Source organism: Thermobia domestica, chromosome 14 (assembly GCF_964235325.1).
Source record: "Thermobia domestica chromosome 14, izTheDome1.hap1.1, whole genome shotgun sequence".
NCBI lineage: Eukaryota > Metazoa > Arthropoda > Insecta > Zygentoma > Lepismatidae > Thermobia > Thermobia domestica.
Window position 1 is genome coordinate 167,016,336 of NC_137467.1, and position 23,509 is coordinate 167,039,844.

General features: G+C 35.6%; 1 protein-coding gene across 4 annotated transcripts in view; it reads left to right on the forward strand.

Annotated features, from left to right (window-relative positions):
* Window positions 1-23,509, forward strand: part of bon (tripartite motif-containing protein bonus) — a 115,980-nt gene that overhangs the window by 61,355 nt on the left and 31,116 nt on the right. For 3 of the 4 annotated variants that reach the window (XM_081739151.1, XM_081739149.1, XM_081739150.1), the window contains 2 exons: window positions 5,027-5,095; window positions 9,763-9,925. In XM_081739151.1, the coding sequence (XP_081595277.1) occupies window positions 5,027-5,095; window positions 9,763-9,925 (232 nt within the window). The remainder of the gene's footprint in view (window positions 1-5,026; window positions 5,096-9,762; window positions 9,926-23,509) is intronic. The other variant, XM_081739152.1, reaches the window with a different exon arrangement.

Here is a 23,509-nt window from a genome sequence, read left to right on the forward strand (position 1 = left end):
GCTCATGTGGTTCGGATTCCACGTTAATCAGTAGGTCCACGTCTCATAGCCTCGCTGCTGAACGGGACGCTAAACTAAAATCAACTCAACTCATTAGTGGTAGATTTTGATGATTGATAGTGCAAGGCAAAGGTACTATATGTGCAGACTAAATGAATAAAACTTTGCATGAATTGAGGGTTCCGAGATAACTTTTTAGGCCTGGGTTCTAGACACGTGGACGAGGCGTCGTGAGAGATTCGAGAAGAGCGACACACCATTACGGAAGGTGGTGGAATAGCAATCAGACCTGCTCTGTGCTTGCTGTTTAATTATTCTTTTATTCGTTTTTCCTTTTCCAACCTGTTTATAATACGTAAGTATGTAAAGTAAAACTATTAAGTAATTAAATACAGAATTCGATCATTTGTGTCAGTGGTAGAGCATTCACTTCTAGTGCATGGGTCCCACCTCGCGCCAAGTGAACTTTGTGGTGGACAAACACCGTGTGCGTGGGTTTTCTCGGGGTTCTTAACATTTCCTCCCACTTTCTTCATTCCACCATTTCATTCATTTCTCATAATCACCGTTTGCTTTAGCCTAGCCGGCATAACCGTGGTACGTAAAACTTAAAAGATTTCATTTCTTTTTTTTTTTTTTTTTTGATCATATGTGTATTTGATTCAGTGATTTCATCGGTGCTGTTATGTGCATAGATAACGCCGCGGGGTGGACACCGCAGTGCTAACACTACTTGGTTTGTACGAAGCGTCAGCTTTCTTTCTTTTTGATTAAATCCGGAACTGCTTGATCTCACTGATCTCTAACGAGAAGCTGCCGCTAGGGCGTTGGCAGTGGTGATACACTCAAGAATTATTTTATGGTAAAAATAGTCATTGTTTTGTTATTTATTTATTGTCCTCCTATACTCTACTTATTTGCCTTGTGCCAGCAGTCAACAAAATTTTGCCACTAATGAATCGTGAGAAACTGCGTAGTATTTAGCGGTATTTGAGGAAAAAATTACTTCAGAAGCTGATTTTTTTTTTTCCCTCGGAAAATATAATCTTTTGAGAATTAATATTTAAATTATTTGATGAAGCTGTAATGGAACAGATGATTGAAAAGAAAAAAAAAAAGCTAAATGCATAAAATAGCATGTTACCCCTCCTTATCTGGCGGCTATATATATGGTGTTTCAATACAACAACAACAACAACAATAATGTTTGGGAGGTGATTCCTGACATCAGAATAAGACAAAAAGTATAAACAAACTTGGATGCACAAATGCTTCCTTTCGGAGTTATAGGCTGCCAAAAATATGTAAAAATGAAGTTTAAAGGTCCGTAGTTCCAATACTATGGGACCTACCATAGTCAGATTAAGACTTTTCGTAGGAACTAATATGTGCGCTATGCAAAAATAAATGTTTCAGAATCCTAAGGTACTCAAGCAACAATTTTTATGGAGGCAGTTTGCCTACGGGCATATAGTTTGAAGTACTCACTAACTACCTCTATAAAAATTGTTGCGTAAGTATCGCAGGATTCTAAAACATGGATATTTGGATAGGGCACGTACTAGTTCCTAAGTGAAGTTTTGACCTCACTACGGTAGATCCCATAGTTTTGAAGCGATGGACCTTTAATCTTCATGTTTTCGGCAGATTATAATTCCGAAAGGAAGCATTTGTGCACCCAGGTTGGTCTGTACTTTTTGTCTTATTTTGGTGTCAGGAGTCACTTCCCAAACGTTGTCAGTGTTGTTTTCAAACACCCTATATATTAAAGAAATACAAGAGTGACTAAATCATTTAATCTTTTATGTTTTTTATGATTTTGTAATTTTTTAATGAATATTTCTTTCCTTTCTAGTGTGTTCTTGACATGTATTTTTATATTGTTTATCAAAAATTCAGATTAAAATAGCTGCAAAATAAGACAGCTGCCTTATTTGCAAAAAGAAAAATCCATTCCCCATTCTGTATATAAAGTTTATTTTTAGGTGCCCATAATTAACATTGTAGGGTGATGGAAAGGTGTTGTTTGTCCTTTGTTTTATGCACTGATTAGGATTGTGTGGTAAACTTCATTCTCTGTAAGGGAAAGGGATAATTAGCTTTAAAAGTATGCATGGAATTAGAAATCTGGTCCTGTCCTTTGTTTCATTTTATAGCTCATATAGCTTAATATTTAATGGTAAAAAACGTGTAAAGAACATTTTCTTTTAATGTTACCTTGTAAACTTCATAATATGTCTGTATCATAATAGTTTGAGTTGTATATGAATATGTAATGTAGTCTTTAACAGCTCAGGTTTGTAATACAAAAGAGAATACCAAGGTATTAAGGAAAGAAGTGTGTTTTTTAAACAAAGTTGCAGGTAAATTGGCCTGAATATTGTTTGTTTTAAATTTGCAGCGTTTACGATTGACCACCATGGTTCATGCAAGGATGGACAGTATGATCCATCTTTACATTATTGCTATTTTTTTTTATCTTATTTTGCGTTTTTTCTATGTTAAGTAGTTTTCTTTTTATTGTAATTTTTTTTATTTGTTTATTCTTTTAATTTTCGTAGTAGAGATGTTTTTGTTTCAGTAGACATTTCCAGTTATTTGTTGTAGAACCTTTGTTTTAAGAGATAAGTGTTTATTTTCTTGTTTTATCACTAGCTGGTTCTCAAAATAAAGACACGTGTGACGTCGTTATGTGCACAAAGTGTGTGTTTTATTTTATGCACTTGCACATAGCTTATATGGAAGCATTCTGTAGTATAACTATTAAAATTTTAGATTATTTTATAATAAACTAAATACTGTAATTTCTTCATAACGCCTGCGCATTGGTGGAGTCAAATCTCCATGTGGAACTAATTCTGAAATTCCAAAATGCGCACTATCGAAGTGCTCTGAGATATAACATAAGCGAATGGACAAGAGCTGTTACAATGTGAAACTGTGAATTTAATTTTTCAAACGAATCAAACATTCTTTCTTTCTTTTTTAAAAAAAGTATACTCGTAGCTGGGTATTTAACTTTTAATTGATATGCAAATGTTAAAATTCCAAGCTCAGTTGTCGGATAATCGTACATGAATTAATCAGAAAAAATTCTGATGCAGGAAGTGAAAAAGAGTGGTGATAAAAACGTACATCACCCAAACTAATACTTGTTTGGTAGCTAGAGTGCTTCGTAAGGAGTAGAAAAAGGGATTTTTAAAAAAAAAAAATTATATAATGAAATCTTAACACCGCTTAAAATACATTTGATTGAAGTGATTCAAAATCCAAAACTGTAATCTGGTTTTATTGTATGACCTGAGAGACATCAAACAAAGGGTCTATCCGGTTTGTCATAAGGACCAGACTGTGTCACGTGATCAGGTCAAAAGTCACTGCGTGCTAACCGAGTCTGGAGATTACAAATCCAGATATAAGATAATTCAAACACATAACCTCCGTGTGGGGCGCCCTGGGTAATTCGAAGAAGACGTATATACTTTATTATCGTTATTTATGTTTTTACTCAAACAACTTGACTTTTGACAATGTTCTGTCCATAGTTAACCTTATGTACTATGCATCGTTTTTAGACTTCATTATGTCTTTGCAATAAGCTTTCAGTTAGCCATCTTCTTCTTATAGTTTTTGAGATATGTAGACGACTTCATGTTTTTCATTGATTTTCCACTGACTTCAATGTTCATCCTTCGTGAGGTTTTACTATGTTCCATCCATTGTAGGACTATTTCTCTTTTTAATGTAGAATCTATATAGTCTCTTCTATATTTAAACTGAATTTCAGCCATCTCCCTCTTTTGGTTTTTGAGATAAGTGGAGGAATTATTTGTTTTTCATTGATTTTCCATTGACATTAATATTAATGTTTCGTACTTTTTGACTATGTTCCGTCCATTATGTGAAAATTTTCTTTTGGAATATAAAATCTATATAGTCTCTTCTATATTTAAACTAAATTTCAGCCATCTTTCTCTTTTGGTTTTTGAGGTAAGTGGAGGAATTATTTGTTTTCCATTGACATTAATATTAATGTTTCGTACTTTTTGACTATGTTCCGTCCATTATGTGACAATTTTCTTTTGGAATATAGAATCTATATAGTCTCTTCTATATTTAAACTGAATTTCAGCCATCTTTCTCTTTTGGTTTTTGAGGTAAGTGGAGGAATTATTTGTTTTCCATTGACATTAATATTAATGTTTCGTACTTTTTGACTATGTTCCGTCCATTATGTGACAATTTTCTTTTGGAATATAGAATCTACATAGTCTCTTCTATATTTAAACTGAATTTCAGCCATCTTCCTCTTTTGGTTTCTGAGATAAGTGGAGGAATTAATTTGTTTTTCATTGATTTACTATTGACATTAATGTTCCGTGCTTCTTAACTATGATCCATTCATTTTACGACAACTTGCTTTTGGAACATAGAATTTACGTAGTCTTCTATATTTAAGCTGAATTTCAGCCAACTCCCCCAACGTCTGTTTACATCATTGCAACCGGATAGGCCCTTTAAGTATCATGCATACTAGGGTTTATAATAGAAGCCCCAGTGGTACATTCTGTAGTGTTCCTTCTCCGTTGATGTAGAAAGTGTGTATAAGATTCAGCTCATATAATATAGAATGCCTGCAGATTTAAAAGGCTAAAAGAAATGTGATAATAATAAAATAATAAATAAAAATATTCGAACACGAAATTAGCACGAACTTTAGAACAACTATAATATTTTAATACAGCATACACGTGTAATAGGAATTCAGCCAGCCGATACTTGAGTTAAAATTTTCTTGTGTATTGTTTGCGCTACGAGTCCTCAGATATCAGTAGAAGAAAATGTTTTAATAAAATGTAGAAACACTTCCAGAGTCCAGCTTGTGAAATATTAATGAGATTGAGTTGACATTTATTTTTTAAAATATTGGTTTTGCTTCTAATAAAAGCATAAAACGAGAAAAAAAAAGTTCAAAATTGAAAGATGCTATTACTAATTAAGCATCTCATATTTTCCTACCTTGTAGAATCTCCTGGTGGTCAGACTCAAATTTTATCGATAGGGCAGAGAGCAGATGAGAGTGATGCTTCTGAAGGTAAGAGTATAAAAAAATGGCTTGTTTGAAAGAGAGAGAAAATAAAAAAAAGTAAACGCATTTTGAATCCTGCTTTTTTTTCTGTTTAAAGTATGTAGTATAATTTTTAGAATTTGAGGAATTCTTTTCAGAACATCCACTTTGGTACACATGGAATAGTGATCAGAAAAAAATGATCCCAGGGGTAAACTGGGCATTTTTCTGTGCTGTTGTATTTACGTGTTTTACTACTTTAATTTACCATTTCTGGAATGAACTCCTCGTGTGTTAAGAATTCCATCAATATTTGTCAACATGATTCCGGGAATATGTGATTTTCAAGTTATTATGGCTTTATTTTGCAAGAGGGGGCGAGAAAATAGGCAAACAGGATTTAGTTACATAACATGGAACAATAGTAATGAGGGTTATTAACTGGAGACGACTAAAATGCCTGGGGACACTTCATTTGCGTGGGAAATATGCGCAGAGTGCGTATCGTGTAAGTTAAAAAAATCTGGGTGAAATTATCGTTAAAGAGTGAAAAGGTGATTGGAGATAAGTGAATAATGTGTCATTCAGAAAGTTTTGCACATGACATTTCAAAGTCCACGTAATAAACTATGCAATACTTCAAAGTACTCTTCCTCATATTTCACACAGCTTTGTGGGCGTTGCAACCTCATATCAAGTACACCACGGTACTCCGACTGAAGTATTTTTCATCATCATAGGTATTCTGCAATCATTGTAGTCTTCTTCGCCCCATCCCTCTCTTGCCACCATACCCTCTAGCACGTCCCTCATGATACAGTTTCTTCTTATCCAATGTCCCAACCAATTTCTCTTCCTCCTCATAAGAATATCTAAAAAAAAAAATGTTCTTTTCTCCTTTACCATTTCTAGCATCCTATCATTCGTTTTCCGCTCGACCCAACTAATTCTCTTTATTATTCTCCACCAGTCGTTTTTCATCATTTTTGTGTAATAACCATGTTTCTGGCCCATATAATACAGTACCCCACAGGAAGTATTTTATGAGTTTTTTTCTCAACTCTATTCAAGGTCCCACAAAATAGCATTTTCTTCCTCCTAAAGGCTTCTTTCGGGATTCCTATCCTTGCTTTTATTTCACGTTCACATTTCATATTACTAATAGTACTTCCCAGATATCGAAAACTAGTCACCTGTTTTTTTATTATTATTATTATTATTTTCTCTCTTCCTACTTCTATATTTGACACCGACCTCTGCGTTCCAATCACCATGGCTTTTATCTTTTTAACATTACTTTCATCCTATATGCTTCACAGACGGAGGTATTGTTAGCAGAGCTAAATTAATAGCTTGAACAGCATTTTCACCTTCTTAAAAGACTTCCCAGCGGCGATAAATTTCATCTGAGGAAACAACCAGAAGTTACTTGGTGCAAATTAGAGACTAGGACAAATGCTGAGAAACCTGATTTTTTTTTTTTTTTTTTTTTTTTTTTCATTCAGTTTGTGCGCAATTGAACATGTTCTGTGAGCAGATGCATTGTCATGCAAAATCAGCACCATCGAGGTTTCTACCTTTGGACGGCATATTTTTGGTTCTTTGAGTAGAAGATCCAACACAAAAGTACCATAATACATCTTATTAATGGTCCGGCCATCTGGCATGAGATCAACTACCAGTGTCCTTCGTTGTGAAAAGCATCTTTCGAGTCCTGAATTCTTGTTGAAGAACAACTTGTTTTGGATCATTTTCAGTCAACCACACATATCTCTGGGTAAGGATTAACTGCCTCCATGGAAAGGACGGTGGTGCAGATGTTGGGAAGGCATCATATCAATTGTCAGAGGGCTGGATATTTGTCATTTATAGATATGTTTTATACTTCTCATATACTAAGGTTAACCGTACATATACCTTGAGAAGTCATTACCAGTGAAGATTCACAAGTTATGCAAATCATTTTGTGTATTATTCCAGAAAAACATTTCAGGCAAATTTATTCATTTTAGTTTCGTTTCTAAGTAGATTTTTTGGGGGGCGGGGGGGGGGGGGTACTTCATAAAAAGGAGAGCGCACGGTGCATTTGTCCGGTGTACCAGTCTGCCCCTCTTCTGGGCTTGATCGGGATGATGTAGTAGTAAAACCAACTCATCCTCTGTACATACATCTGTCAGTAAGTTACAGAATATCTCTCATTTGAATATCAAACATCCCGGAATCACGTTGATGTGCTTTTTATTCGTAAATGAGTACCATATACCTGGAATTCAACCCTGTTTTTCGTGCATTTACTTTTAGTAGTAGTTTTATGATTGTTTATAATCTATGCTTATGCTTATTTAATTTACGTTTGTACAAAATAATCATCTTACCTGTAAATTGATTGATTATCACGTAAGCATACAGGTAGGGATCTGTGAGTGTGTGTTTGTGTGCCTGACTAAAAACTCTCAAATTAACTATGTTATGCATTTTGTCTACATTATGTTTTCACTAATGTTAATACGATTTACTCTTAAGAAGTTTCCTAACCACTGTAAACACTAAATTTTGTGTACTGTCTTGTTCGAAAGAAACCTAGTCATCAAATAACCTTAGCTCTGCCTCCTAGCCTACTATTCCCGATGGGAACCTTGAAAATTCCAATAGTTCAAATTCCACCTTAAATTATAGGTTTATGTCTCTACTTTCTATTCTGAAAAGATATGCTGGGGCTGTGGTGGCTCAGTGGTAGACCGTTCACTTCTAGTGCGTAGGGTCCCTGGTTCGATCCCAACTCGCGCCAAGTGGACTTTGTGGTGGACAAACACCGTTTGCGTGGGTTTTTTTTCTGGGGGTTTTCCCGTTTCCTTCTACTTTATTCATTCCACCATTGCATTCATTTCTCATCATTCCTTTTTCTTTAGCCTAACGTAAAACTGAAAGATTTGAATTGTGGTGGACAAACACCGTGTGCGTAGGTTTTCTCGGGGTTCTCCCGTTTCCTCCCACTTTCTTCATTCCACCATTTCATTCATCACTCATCATCACCGTCTCCTTTAGCCTAACTGGCATAAACGTGGGACGTAAAACTCTAAGATTTTTTGAAAGATTTGAAAAGATATGCTGAGCTCCAACCAACCAGGGGACACAGTAGCTCAGTGGTAGAGCGATCCCTTTTGATTTGAGGTATTCCTGGTTCGATTCAAGTCCATTTGGATTTATGACGTATAACATTGTATCCGTGGGTTTCTTTACGGCTCTGCCGTTTCCTCTTATTGTCTCATTACATCGTGTCATAATTGACCAGTCTCTAAATCAGGGATGGTCGTACGTTCGTTTACACTTACTCGCCATTGTTCCCCGCTTTGTATAAGAAAAAAAAGTTTGAAAATGTATTTTGATTCAAAATAAAAGTACAATTTTAATTAAAAACGTAAATTTTAGTTTGCCACTTCAATTTGTATAATATTGCTGTAACTTAACTATTTAGAATACTTGTTACGCCACTGTTACTAGTGGCACAGTTTCCTTTGATTGGCTGGGCATAAGATGATTTATAAGAACGGGGATATGGCAATCTTTTGCTTGTCTCATTTAACACGATCAGTATCGTAGAAGATCTTGGTAGTTTGTTTTTCTTCCGTACTATATTTGACCGTAGTTATTTACTGTGCCATGCGTACCCTGGATGTCCTTAGTTATTTGTTTTTGTCCTGCGTACCATAGGATAATCTTGGTAATAGATTTTTAGTTCTCATTTATCTGATATCTTTTAAAGTATATTACTTACCAGAAAATAGTAAAAAATATAGTTACACACTCGCAATGTACACGATAGATGCTTGGCTAAATGGGGAAGGGAAGACGTGAGGAAAAAAGTGAAGAACAGGAAAGTAACAGTGAAGAGTCCAGGTGGACGTCATGTTAGAATGCAGGGTGTCACATAAACTATTAAAATGAAATGAAATTTCTAATTTTTACGTTCCACAATTATGACTAGGCTAAAGGCTAGGCTAAAAGAGATGGTGATGATGAGAATTGAATGAAATAGTGGAATGAAGAAAATGTGAGGAAACGGGAGAACCCCGAGAAAACCAGGCACATGGTGTTTGTCCATCACAAAGTTCACTTGGCGCGAGCTGGGATCGAACCAGGGACCCTATACACCAGAGGTGAACGCTCGACCAATGTGCCATCACGTTCCGTTACAACTTAATTGCCAAAGAAAATGTTAAACTGCAAGTTGTTTTTAAAAGAAACCAAAAGAATAATATTAATTTATTAGTGTAATTGTCTAGAAAGTACAAATATTGCTTAGCAAAGTAACCAGCGTTTTCGGGATAGTCATTCTTGTCCATTGAGTCCCTAATTTGATGATGACATAATTAACAGGAAGACTTTTTTCACCACCACGAGACACTATTTTCTAATTATAATTTCGTAGTGAACTATATAATTAATGTTTCCGAAATGTTGAAAATAATTGAATTTACAATAAAGTTGAATCTAATCGCAATTTCTTTTTATTTAATGTATTTCAGAGATTTTGTTCTTTAAAATATTCTTAAAATTTACTTTCAGATTTTATTATTTCAATGCTGTACAAATGCCAGGTTTTTCATTTATGTATTTATTTATTCATTCAGTCACTTTTCGCTCAGCAATAGAAATAGTGAGAGCATTATTTAGTTAAATCTTTACTTTTTCAGAGCGAAACAAAAGTGACAGTGCTAGTGACAGTGAGCAGAAGGATGATCCAAATGAAGATTGGTGTGCCGTGTGTATGGATGGAGGGGAACTTGTTTGTTGTGACAAATGTCCAAAAGTTTTCCACCAGCATTGCCACATCCCAAGACTGAAGAGCTTACCACGGTATTTTTATTTATTTATTTTTTATGTATTATGCCTGTAGTTTAATTAATCAGAGCTCGTATTTTATTGGTAAAATCAAACATCTGTATGTAGAAGTATGATTGGGACACAAGTAACTGAGCTCTGAATTTGAAAGTGTAAATATATTTGTGCAGTCAGTTGTTTTTTTTCTACAGCCAACTCGATTTACCGTCCACCTAGAAACGCGTAGTTACTCACGCACGACTAGACTTTCGAGATGATATACTCTGCCCTGCACTCATAGTTCGTAAATGACTAATAAAATTACCAACTTCTAATTGTGGAACTTCTTTTCCTGTCTTGTTACTCTTTTCCGTGTACTACAGTATTTTAATTGTAAAGTCGTAAAATTTATGGTTTTAAATAGGAATGTAAGGAACTAAGGAAACTACTGTAATTTTCACTGATTTTGCAGTTTTACACATTAGTCACCATTCGCGTCATTTTCACAGAATTATGAAGAGATCTTTTTGTAGCACACTGCAGTGTGCTCGTTATTTGTCGATGTAACTTTCCTTTTCACCATCAAAGTTCTATGAGACCAGCATCTACAGATTTAATACTACAAAATCCGAACCACTGGAACTCCTAAATCTAAAGCCCTGCCTAAAGCTGAGAATCATTCAGCCACCAGGGACTGGTATAGTGTGTACGAAGGTATTTCTAAAAGTTTCCAGTCCGAGACTAAAATATCACGGTACTGTAATAAGCCGTTCATAGCATACAGTGCCTTCTATGGGAGAAATGTTTCAGTTTTAGTTGTCTACCTGCGTCAGTTCGTTGGAGACAAGTCATTTGAATCAGTCGCTTGCATACTGCATGACAGTGCTCTAATTCATACGGCTATTGTTGCGAAGGCTACAGTGCTAAATGTGAGTTGTAGGGTGTGCTGAATCTCCTTGTAGACAATCTTTCACTGCAAAGCCGTGTGAACTAGGGCATTGTAATAAAGGATGCAAACTCAAATCACAACGAATGTTTGAAATGAGTGCCTTCAACGGACTGGCATAACAAGTCCCTTGAAATTATACATTGTTTCTTCCATAGATGGCACGATATACCAAGAATGACTTACTGTTGGTGGCGCGATAATTCAATGTCAGGTCAGAAACATTTGGAAATACCCACGTGTAATTAGAACAAAGAAATCACGAAGTAGACATGGAAGATGGTTAAGAGGTTATCACATAACTCATAAGAAGGTGAACAATAATAAACTCTTTCTCTAGATGTTTCATTAGATAAGGAGGGAAAGAATAAAAAAAAATAATAAGACTTCTGAGAACAGAAAGAGAGTTGTAAAGTTCTATTTGAGCATCATATTAAATATATATATATATATATATATATATATATATATATATATATATATATATATATATATATATATATATATTAATAGCTGGTTTATTAAGTTTAGAAAAACAAAACGTATATGAATTCTCTAGTTCGATTTGCAGAGAGACGTGATTTAAAGTTCCTCAGTCCCAATGAACCAATACAAGGCCGTGATGGCTCAGTGGTAGAGTGTTCACCTATGGTGCGTGGGGTCTTTGGTTCGATCCCAGTTCGCGCAAAGTGAACTTTGTGGTGGTGAGCAAACAATGTGCGTGAGTTTTCTCTGGTTTCTCGTGTTTCCTTCCACTTTCTTCATTCTACCATTTCTTTCATTTCTCATCATCATCATCTCGTTTAGCCTAGCCGGTATAATCGTAGGACGTAAAACTTAAAAGAACAGATTTTATTTCGTTTTCCCAATGAACCAGTAGTTTAAGTTTCAAAAGGTTTTACTGAAACCTGTTCCTTCTTCTACAATACTTTCTAGAACTTTGGCTTCCAATAGAATCCTCCTCAGACTCACACTTTCGAACTAGGAATTTGGTTAAAATGCCATATTAAATCAGTGTATTTCTCTATAGCCTGCGACTAATCGTAGATATCAGACTTTTTTAACGAAAAAAATTTGGTCTTTCCATGAGAAAAATCTGTCTTTTCTTGTTATTCTTCGAATTATTAAGTTTGAATCATTCTTGTTATATTTCTTTAACAAATCTCATACCGTACTTATTAATAGTTTTGGGCTGAAATATAATAATGAAAGTTTGAAATTAACCTTGATCTCTTTTTAGATTTTTTGCATTCGATTTTTGATTAAGGGCTGGCTTAGTATAAGTAATTAGCCATTTCCAACTTTGAAAGCGAGGAAGTTATGTCCGTGGAATTCCAATGTGCCCATTATACATCACCGCAGCTAAAAATTGCGTATGATAGACTGAACCCGTTCATAAGGTGACTAGTAGTTTAGTCCATGATATATTATTTCGGTAAACGGGTTGTTCGTGATTAAGAAATTGAATAATCCTGCCTAGAAATGTCAATAATTTTGAGAGCACAATATTTTACTCACTCACGGCGCTTGATCATTTAGTGTCAGGCTATTCTACATAAAATCTGGCCACCTGCTTTCATACAGAAGGTTGTTCGGGCTATGTCAGACTGATTTTCAAAGTGTGAAAAACCGTGTTGTCGCTACTAACGGTTTTGTTTCCAGCATTGTGAATTATCGCCCGGTATGGAATTTTTGAAGGTAACAAACTAAGTTTGAACATTAGGAATACCATCCCATTTCTCCCTAAATCTTTCACATTGCGTAATGAAAGTAACCTTCGGCGCGGAAAGTTCGGGTTCGATTGCTGGCAGAAGCTCATGTGGTTAGGATCCTGTGTTTAAACTGTAGGTCTATGTCTCACATAACCTCGCTGCTTGAAGTGATGCTAAGCTCAAATCATATCACGCCAATGAGAGTATATTGTAAATGTCATTTTAATAGTCCAAATGCGTCGAAATCCATTGATTGTAATTTTTATTTTATTTTATTTTTTAAATACACAAATGCCATGCAAGGAAACAACACGGGTTCCGTTTCCTGCTCTATACCATGATAAAACCAGATGATGATCTGGCAGTATGGCTGGATGCTTGATTCATATAGATTCATATCCGGTCCGGTTATTAGTTGCTTCCTACTAATAAAGGATAGATTTTGGTCATGATGGGTACCTGAAAGTACACAGCATTCATCTTCACGTTTTTGTTCACCTTACATACCTCCAGGTTCCCCTCGTTACCGTATCCGGCAATAGTCGTGATTCCCTGCGGGGAACTTGGTCAACACTGGCATTAAAACTCCGTACATTCCTTGCAAGAGGTGTCACGGTACGTAATCACCCAAATATCAGCATTATGTCATCAAATGTGACAGTGGTATTCTATTTTGACACCGTCAAGTGACTTGCGTGCAGTTTGCAGTAGATTTTCGTATGTTCAGGAATGTGGCTCGCTCTCCTATGTACACATCGTAGACCTAGATAGTAAGAAGTGCGTGTCTGACAATGGGCTGTGCACGATTTAATCTCTGGGTCATGTTATTTTGGGTGTAGGTGGATTCTGGCCTGCCAGTTGACTAAGGGCGAAACACCTCAGACAGCACTTTCGCGGATAACCTTAATTGGGATTCCTTTGTTGTCGACTGTTTCTACACGGGTCCCATTTGTGTTTGCTTGGCCACAGTATTCTTAGCTGTGGTCCCTCCGATAGTTAAACCATTTTCGAAACATTTCCCTATTTGGTTGTGCAAAAAAATATTCATGAAAATAAGCTATGATGTTCCCTCCCCAATAATGGCTCAGTTTCAGCAGTACTTCACATACCAATATGATCCTCTGCCATCTGCTAGCTAAGAAATCACGCTGATAGGAACGTCGGTTTCATAGTCTTGGCGCAATTACACAGAAAATATCAGCCTTTCCAAATCGGTCGGTCATAATCCAATCAATCTTCTGTATTTAACTGTTTCAATGTTCCATTATGCCATTGGCTGATATCAGTGAAAATGAGTAAATACTCCGGAGAAGTCCTACTCTAGAATCGGAGTAACTACACTTGGAGTAATCTCCTACCTCAATTTGTTATCAATAAAACAAGCCACTGCTCAGGTCGAGACTGCTCCAGATTTATGAACGTTTACACATATTTCCTCTGCGCGCAGCACTGAGTCATATCAATAAAAGGAGTGGTTACTCATTTCTCCCATCTGCCGGGCGGTCATTTCGTTGCGGTTAACCTATGGCGTAGTATCCTAAACGATATGGAAGGGACAAGCAGCGACAACAGTTTCAATCAAAGTACATTTGTGGATATTTTAAAGAGTTTCCAATGGTACTTTCGAAGTCACAGCTACCGGAAAGTAAACGAAGGAAACCCGAGAAAGCAACTACAGTGAAATGCAACGAAGTATCAAATAGACCAATGACTGAAACACAAATGCAAAAGAAAATCTTTTAATATTCGAGCGAGAATAAAACAAAAAAACTGATTTGAAACAAACGGGAAACAAGAAAGTAATACTGAAGCATCTTTTTATCATTACTTAGTGCGCCACCCCGACTTTCGGTTGATTCTCATAAAAAATGTTGTGCTAAGCACTCCACATTTTTATGGGCCACGGTGTCTCAGTGGTAGAGCGTTCACCTTCAAGGTGCATGTGGTCCTTGGTTCGATCCAGCTCGCGCCAAGTGAGCTTTGTGGTAGACAAACACCGTGATTTCTCGGGGTTTTCCCTTTTCCTCCACTTCTTTCATTCCACCATTTCATTCATTTCTCATCATTTCCGTCTCGTTTAGCCTAACCGGCAGAACAATAGGAGGTAAAACTTAAAGCTTTTATTTCATTTTCCACGCCACATTTTCTTTCTTGAACGTATAAAGTTTTTTGTAATCACCATTTGCAATACTTACGCAATTTATAAGTTTTTCTACGCTGCAAAACAATTGGATTGTACTTTGCCATGTTTCGCACGGAGTCACCTACTGAAATTGCTCCACAAATTTGGAGAAGTTACTCGCACCACAGAGCAGTCTCTGAATTTTATTGATATCAAACGCGGAGTAGTTACTCAGCTCAAGAATAGAGTGGTTACTCCAAAGAGGCGGGACTTCTCCGAGATCAGCCGCGACGAGTAGTGCTTAGTTCTTTTGTTGATGCCAGTGCGAGTAACTACTCCAAAATTTGGTGTAACGAGTAACTTCTCCGTTGTATTGATATCACCCATTATCATGTGATAAAAAAAAGTCGAGTATATTGTGCTCTTAATAAGCGATTTAATGCCCAAAGTGGGAATTTTTTAATCTTCTGTATGCCACGTGTTATTGGTTGTTAATTTTGTGAAACTGGTTCATTGATAATTGTTGATGTTGTCTTAGTGTAGTTTAATATCGTTATACTTCTGTTGACCGCATAATATCGAGTATCAGTATTAGTTAAAGGGTCCAATGAAATACAAAGTTAGCTTTCATTTAGATGAAAGTTGTTGTTTATGCATTTTAATGCATTTTCTTAATACGTGTGTAATACACAGACGTTATGAGCTAATTGAATTTTATTCTCGTAGGAAGCAAGGAAATAGATACTGGTATGTAGTATCTTATATTCTAGATGTTATTTTGTCATTATATGTTATTTTTTCTTAATGAAAGTGTTTTTTAAAAATATTTTTCTGTCCTCCTCAGTATATTCAAAGAAAGATATTAGGATTTTTGTAAACCAGTATATATATATATTTTTCTTTCATAAATCTTTGATAAAAACTCGTTTTTACTTATTTGAGGTTATTTTCGATTGATTGTTTCTGTGGTGAATTCTGTTAATTGACATAACAATTTCTTTCAGATTAAGGGCTCAGTTACTCAGTTCATGATAATTTAGTTGTTGTTCTTGGTAATAGTTTGTAAAGTTCCATAATCTAGAGAATTGTCTTACTAATCTAATCTGGGTTCTTAAGAAATAAAATATCAGTTATTAGATAACTGTAAGTAATAATAGTATTACCAATTTATGCTTCCATCAGCGCGAGTTATTACCGTCCATTGTCGTGAAGGTATTGACAAGCTACATGAATTAATAGTACCGAACTTTAGTCTTGAAAACCGGAAATAATAGCGCTGGCGGATGTTTTAATTAATTAACTACACTTTATTCAGTTCAAACGTGCACTATGTGCCTAGTCATAACCCTTCGTGGCATGTTCCGCCAAGGAGTTGAATTTAGTTATAATATTTCCAGTAATATTAACCCTCGTACTAAGTTTTTAACGTGGACTACCAAGGGGAGTAAATTTGAACCCACTTGTTAAGATTAAATATATCTATCAAAAGAAACAAATTATAAACTCTCACAAAAATCTACACGGACTCAAGTGAATAGTACATGGGATCAGACTAACAGTTATTTATTATACTGCCATCTAGGAGTTATACTTCTAAATGTCAGTCACATCTACCTATGAGGGGAGGTACTTCGTGCCCACCAACTTAAAAGAGCAAATTTGTGAGACATACTAACGTTCATCGTAAGGTATACGCTTTAGCTAAACATGTTGAGCAATAACTTTTACAATTTTGAAGAAACGATGAGAAGAGTAATTATAACATACTGTAGTGGGCACAAAGTATCCCCCCCGCTTTCCGTTGGTAGTGCGAGGTTTAAAGCATACATCGTGTCACCCTATACCGGTGCTGTCTCTCATGTTGACCTTCGATGCTGAGCATTTGGTCCAAAGACAAGGTCAAGCAATGTGAGAATATAAGTAATGCTCAATCGGTGGCAAAACTCTCACAGTTCTGAACCTTCTCTTTAAAAAAATGCTTGAATGCAATTCGCGATGTAAGAAAAAAAAATAGTAGAATTACAAACAAAATCAAATCGGGGAAATATAATTATGTGTCCTTTAAATCAATAAATTTTACCGTACGAATATGGCAATCCTGTACATATATTCTGATTGATTTCACTTAAAAAATTCTTTTTAATTTAAACAAATATGTACAACAGAATTGTTGCTAGATTCAGATTCAAAAAGTATAATTTTAATTGTAATTGTTCGTGCAAAAACTTCATATTTCTGTCCTTTATTATTAGTATCATCGAGACATCTAGTTGAGTAAGGAAAAATATGTTTGTTTCACACAAATTCTCATTAGATAGAATCGGTTTTAGAATTAGATTCAAGTAGGCGTAGTGCATTTAGGTATACATACTACCAACCTTACAAAACAATAAAACCAAAATAGAACACCTACCAAGTTTCAGTAGAATTCGACAGTTTCATACAAAAACAGTTTTACCAATTTCAGTTCCAATCTTCTGCTGTGAGACTTCCTGACCAATTTCATTAAAACTAAAGCTGTGACGCGAATTTAATTTAAATTTCTTTAAAAGATTAGCCGTATCTGGCCTTTTTATTTAATTTTGAGTTAGATTTTAATTTGAAGGCAAAATATTCAACTGTGAACGAAAGCATATTTAATTTAACCGAAGATATTCACTAAAGTAATGCAATTTAACTGAAAATTTTTCAACTTTGAACGATAGAATATTTAATTTGACTAAATTTCGTCACGGAATTTAACTTATTATTCACTTTGAACAAATTTATTTTTAATGTTTATTATATTCAAAGCAAAATAATGAAGATTTCCCCAGCAAATTAGCAAACAAATTACTTTCGGTTTGACTTAATTCTTCTGTGAAATTATGGCAAATTTAACTAGTAGCAAATTGAGTTATGCACTAATTAAAATTATGAAACGCACTACTAAATTGCAATAAATTTACTGTTAATGTAACTTTAAACAACACTAATATTACTTCCAGAATTAAGGTTGCGAGCGGACGAAACTTATTTAAAATGCAACAATCACGTCACTTATTTAACGGAATTATACGCCACTGAACATTCCTTAAGTAATGCTACAGTTTTAATTAGTGAAAGAATTACTTGCTTAAACGATTTGAAACAGTAGTACTTTAAAGGTTTTTCCATTAAACACGTGCCCCACTTAAAGAACGGAACAACTTTGTTTCTGAACAGACAGCTTAACACTACGCCACTCATAACTAACACAAATCTCATTTCTACAATGGAATTGTATACTTCCAAGCGTATACAAGCTATTGATAATCCATACGAGGTGGTATCAAAAATTTCGAGACTAGTTCTGTAATAACGCCAATAGATGCCAGCGTAAGGCTGCACAGGCACAGAGAACTTAGCCTTCATTAGTCAGTATGCCAAGAGAGACATCGTCCTGTGTACATCAGGAGCTGTGCAGCTAGTGCTACTCTGACCACGTGCGTTACCACGTTTGCAATTTCATCATGGACAACAAGTTAAAACAACGAGCGAACGTGAAATTCCTTGTGAAACTGAGCAAGACGTTTGACATGATTCGGCAGGTATACGGGAATGCTGCAATGGGTCTTTCGATGGCACGCACTTCGAGAGCGGAAGAATATCACTGGAAGAGATGAGAGAGAAACACGACCTTCAACGAGTACAACACCCGAAAATGTTAAAACCATTCGGCAATTTGTTCATGAAGATTATCGAAGAATAATCCACAACATTGCTGTCATACGGAACAGTGCAGGCAATCATCACGCGTTTGAACATGCGCCATGTTGCTGCCAAGTTCGTCTCCAGGCTTGCTGAGCAAGGAGCAGAAGGAACACTGCGTCGAAGTCTGCCAAGAACTTCGTCAGCGTGCCGTGGATGACCTGACCTTCATGTTGAAGATATTATCGGTGATGAAACTTTGGTGTGCGAATACGGCTGTGAGACAAAACAACAGTCTTCACAGTGGAAGAGCCCATCACCTTCACGATCGAAGGAAGCTAGACAGGTCTACAGCTGGATCAAATACATGCTCATTGTCTTTTTCGACATTCACGGTATTATGCATTACAAATTCGTCCCTAGGGGGTCAGACCGTCAATAGCGAGTTCTACTGTCAGATTTTAAAGCGTCTGAGGGAGTACATTCGGCGAAAGCAACCGAATCAGTGGTACGCAAAAGACTGGCTGTTCACGACGACAGTGCTCTCCTCACAGGTAAGTTTCTTACCAGAAACAAGACAATCGAACTTCCGCACCTACCGCCAAATTTGGCTCCTGTGGACTTTACTGTCTTCTTTCCGTTTGGACACCTTGCGAGATCCAGCGCTAATCGCAAAAGATGCTTATACACTTTGAAAAGAAGACTTCCAGGACATATTCCAGCAGTGACAGAAACGCTGGGCTTGCTATATTGCTGTTCAAGGTGATTGTTTTGTAGTAGTATGTGAACGTATGTAAACGTAGATAAATAAAATACTTTCTTGTAAAAGAACTAGTCTCGAAACTTTTTGATAGCACTTCTTATATGGTAAGTTTTGCAATAATGTTAAAAACTGACATCGTGAAAGACATCGATTATTCTTAACAGTTTTCTGATATTCCTGGTATTTTCTTTGTATGTTAATATTTACACTAATTCTATTCATATGTACTACCATGAGCAAAATAAATGACGCGTCTCTTTATTTTGAAGTTTTTTGAAAATATCTCCGTTTTCTTTATATGTTCGAAATTTCGGAAGGTTTCCCCAGCAGGACAGGTTAATAACAAACCCGTTTTTAATATTTGTGTTAGATATTAGCTTAAAATAAAGAAATTAGAAGCAAAAAACATTAAATCGACAGAAATCTCGAGAATTACCAACTCTGCTAAAGTGGGAAATTTTCAAGAACACGAGGGAATTCTGCATTTCAACACGAAGCAGCGACATCTATGTCATTGAGAGAAATGTGGATTAAATCTACAAACTAAACTTTTAACGAATATTTCTAGTATGTCTTATTATATGCATTATCTGCAAACTCCAAATATATGAATATATGCTAAGTATTAACATAAAGATAGAGCAAATAGTGGAAATTATCTATGGAAAAGGACGAATTGGTAGGACGATCGTAATGAAATATCGTCTTTACCGGAACAGGCTCAGTTCACGTAAAAAAACAAATAGCTTAGTTAGTTAAAGCAACGAGTCTGTATGCTGAAGTTAGCGGGTTCGATCCCGTGGAAGTGCCGTTGTCATTTTTATCACTACACTACGGTTATTTTATTTATTTTTTTATGTGGGAAAGAATCAAATTGTAACGTATGTGTAAAACTCATGACGATACCAAAAAAAGAAAAAATGCCGTTGTCGCACTTGCATTAGCGTCCCTAATTTTGTTTGCAAACAGTTTCGTAATTATTTCCCCTGTGCTCACTGCTCACCATATGTTCGCTGGCGCATAACGAATGTTTCCCAGTAAATGTTAATTCTAATTTGGAGAATTTTATAAAGTTTCACAATATTTCTCACTAGATACTCTTCTATCTACGTGTTTGGATATTTTGATAACAGATGTCCCTATTAAATGTTTAATTTTCCCTAGATGTTTAATTATGGAAAAGTTTTACAATGTATTTGTATTGAATTGAAATTGTTTTGAATTTACTACATAAGGTAAGTAGACCGAAGGAGGAGAACTCAAGTAATTGATATTCTACGTAAAAGCAACCTATTGTAGAATGATGATGCTTCTTACCTTCAGCACATAATCTTTACGTTAGAGAGTCAGACAGAGAAAAATCCTGGTTTTTCCTCCTCTATGACCACCCATCTTAAACCTCTACATATCATTGTTCGTCTCACAAAATTTCGGTGCTCCAAAAACATTCAAATAATAATAATAATAATAATAATAATAATAATAATAATCCTGAATATGCCATCCTTACATAATGTAAGGATATCTTAGTTTCCTAGTTTAAATCTTAAATATCTTAGTTTAAAATGCTTTCTTTAGTACTTATTTGAGCAACCATGTAGGAGGGGGTACGACTTTTTATTTTGCCCCTCTCATTTCAGTACCCTTCCAACAGAAAGTAATTTTTGATAAGCAGAACAGACAAAATCAATAAGAAATATATTTACAGCATCCTCTCCCCTTTCATGATTGGAATATCACGCAATATTTTTTATTCTACGGAAGATGGCCCTGTGCGGTTAGGCGTAGGTAACTAAAAAAATACCTAATATATAGCGCCCCTTGATTGTAATATTACCGCTTCTTTATTTGTACGAGGGAGCCCCTACACAATCAAGGGTGACAAAAAGAATAGGAAGAGTGTCTATTGATTCCAGTGGTGGATCCAGCACGAACTCCTGGGGGAGGGGAGTTGAAGTGAAACATTCTTTTGATGATGTGAAGCTGTCACAAATTACCACTTAACTAAACTAAACAATAGTGGGGGGAACCGGAACCCAGTCAGTTTAAATTGATGTAAAAGTTTAATTTTTGGCTTCATATTAAAAGTTGTGGTTTCAAATGAGAATTTCAGTCCAAGTGGTCAATCATCAAATCTCGTGGGGCTCTTCAGTGTAGGCTAATACGACCCCCTTATGAGAAAAGGTAAAATTATTAACATGTTTATAACTTTCGAATTTTTCGTCTATTTTAAAGAAATATTTTGCTTCGTATTAAAGTGTTGGTTCCAAATGACAAATTCAGTCCGAGTGGACAATGATCAAATTTCCGGGGGGGGGGGGGCTCTTCAGTATAGGGGGCTACGGCTCCCTTGTAAGAAAAGGCAAAAATATGAAAATGCTTATAACTTCCGAATTTTCCGTCTATTTTAAAGAAATTATTGGCTTCATATTAAAGCCTTGGCTTCAAATGACAATTTCAGTCCGTGTGGACAATGATCAAATCTCGGAGGGCTCTTCGGTGTAGGGGTTTCGGCTTCTTTATGGGACAAGATTCACGTAGTTGATATTGCAAAATTGTTTTGTATATATAAGTGGAAACTTGCACCATTTGGTTAATTTTACCTCGTATGTTTTGCAGATTCATATTCCAAGCAATAGTTACTTCGCAGAGCTAAAAGAAGGCACTTACTAGTTTCATTAAAATGAAATGTCTTTTATGAGAAGTTCTCATGGAGCCGACGAACGAATAGGCACCAAACGTTGGTTAAGTCGAACGGTTGAAACCCGTTGAGCTCGCTACAATTATTATTATTATTATTATTATTATTATTATTATTAATAATAATAATAATAATAATAATAATAATAATAATAATAATAATAATAATAATAATAGAGCATTCACCTTTGGTGCATGGGGTCCGTGGCTCGATTCCACTTCGCGCCAAGTGAAATTTGAGGTGGACAAATACCGTGTGCATGGGTATGTGTTTTCTTGAGATTTTCCATTTTCCTCCCACTTTCTTCATTTCACCATTTCATTCATCATCATTCTCCCTTAGCGTAGGTGCATAATCGACCAACGTTAAACTAGATATTGCAATTTCAATAATAATAATAATAAAAATTAATTCAACTGAAAGGACTGTAATTTATGTGGACAGCAATTATCATAAATATGCAACCATTATAAAAACAATGCTTTGAGTAGAAAGATAATCCTTTCCAAGTGTTAACGAATGCGCACGAGATAAGACATGTCTCGAGAAAGAGACAAGACGCGCTTTGTGACATCCAAGATAATACGAGGCAAATGTTTTGGACACGAGATAGCTTGTAAAATGTCTCGTCTTGTCTGGAATGTCTCGAAAACAAAAGTCTAAGTTTTAATATTATCTTTCAAGATCTATTCTCTCAGAAGTAGTTCTCTGCCTTAAAATTAATAACGACATTTGGGATTTAAAAAAAGATAAACAATGCCTAAAGTTAATAGTTAACTTTTCGAAAAGAAGCTTCATTAAGGGTGAACCTGAAAGATGTCCACAAACTTCGGGAGGTGATTCGTGACATCAAAAGGAGACAAATGGTCCTCTTGCAGTTTTCGAATTCAGCTTCGTTGTCGAGATACAGGGTTGCCAACTGGTCGTGTTTGAGAAACTCACTGAGAATAAATTCAAGTCCAAGAATAAACTACTACTCATATATTTTTCAGGTCAATTGACTTATACCATGTTGTAAGGTCAAATATTTATTTATGAAGTGTGTACAAAATTCGCCAGGGTCTTTTCTGAGAAAATCGTCGAGAAAAAGTCACCTCCAAGAATAAACTACCCCTTGTAAATTTTTCTAAGAGAAATATCTGATACTGCAATATAGGGTTGTTAATTAAATATTGATTAATGAAAAATAAACAAAATTGTTAAAACCATTTTTGAGAAAATAGCGTTTTTCGATTTTCGGCTGTTTGTAAACCACACTTATTTTAGGTGGTAGGAAAAAATGGAAAAGCTCCTGTAAGAATACTAAGTTTAAAATTTGGTGTAGATAAGTTGAACGGTATGGCCTCTAGGCGAGTGCATATAAAAGTGTGCCGAACGGACGGACCGGAAGGACGGGTGTCGAAAAGTCACATTTTCGGTATGTAGACGCCATGAAACATGTAAATCCGTTGAAATCTGAATTTGGTATTATTTTCACAATCACTATATTTTCTTCTCTCTTTTGTCGCTCGAAAAAGAAAAGCCTAAGTTTACCACAAAAAGCTAGGGAGTTTCTCAAAAAATATTCAATTACAGGGCCACCGCACTAAACTTTTTCAATTCAATTTCTTAACTGTGTTAGGCCGCAGTTGTTACTGAAGTGTGGATTTGGATAATACGAATAAAATTATCGTATTATTCAAATACATCGAATGTCAGATTATCGAA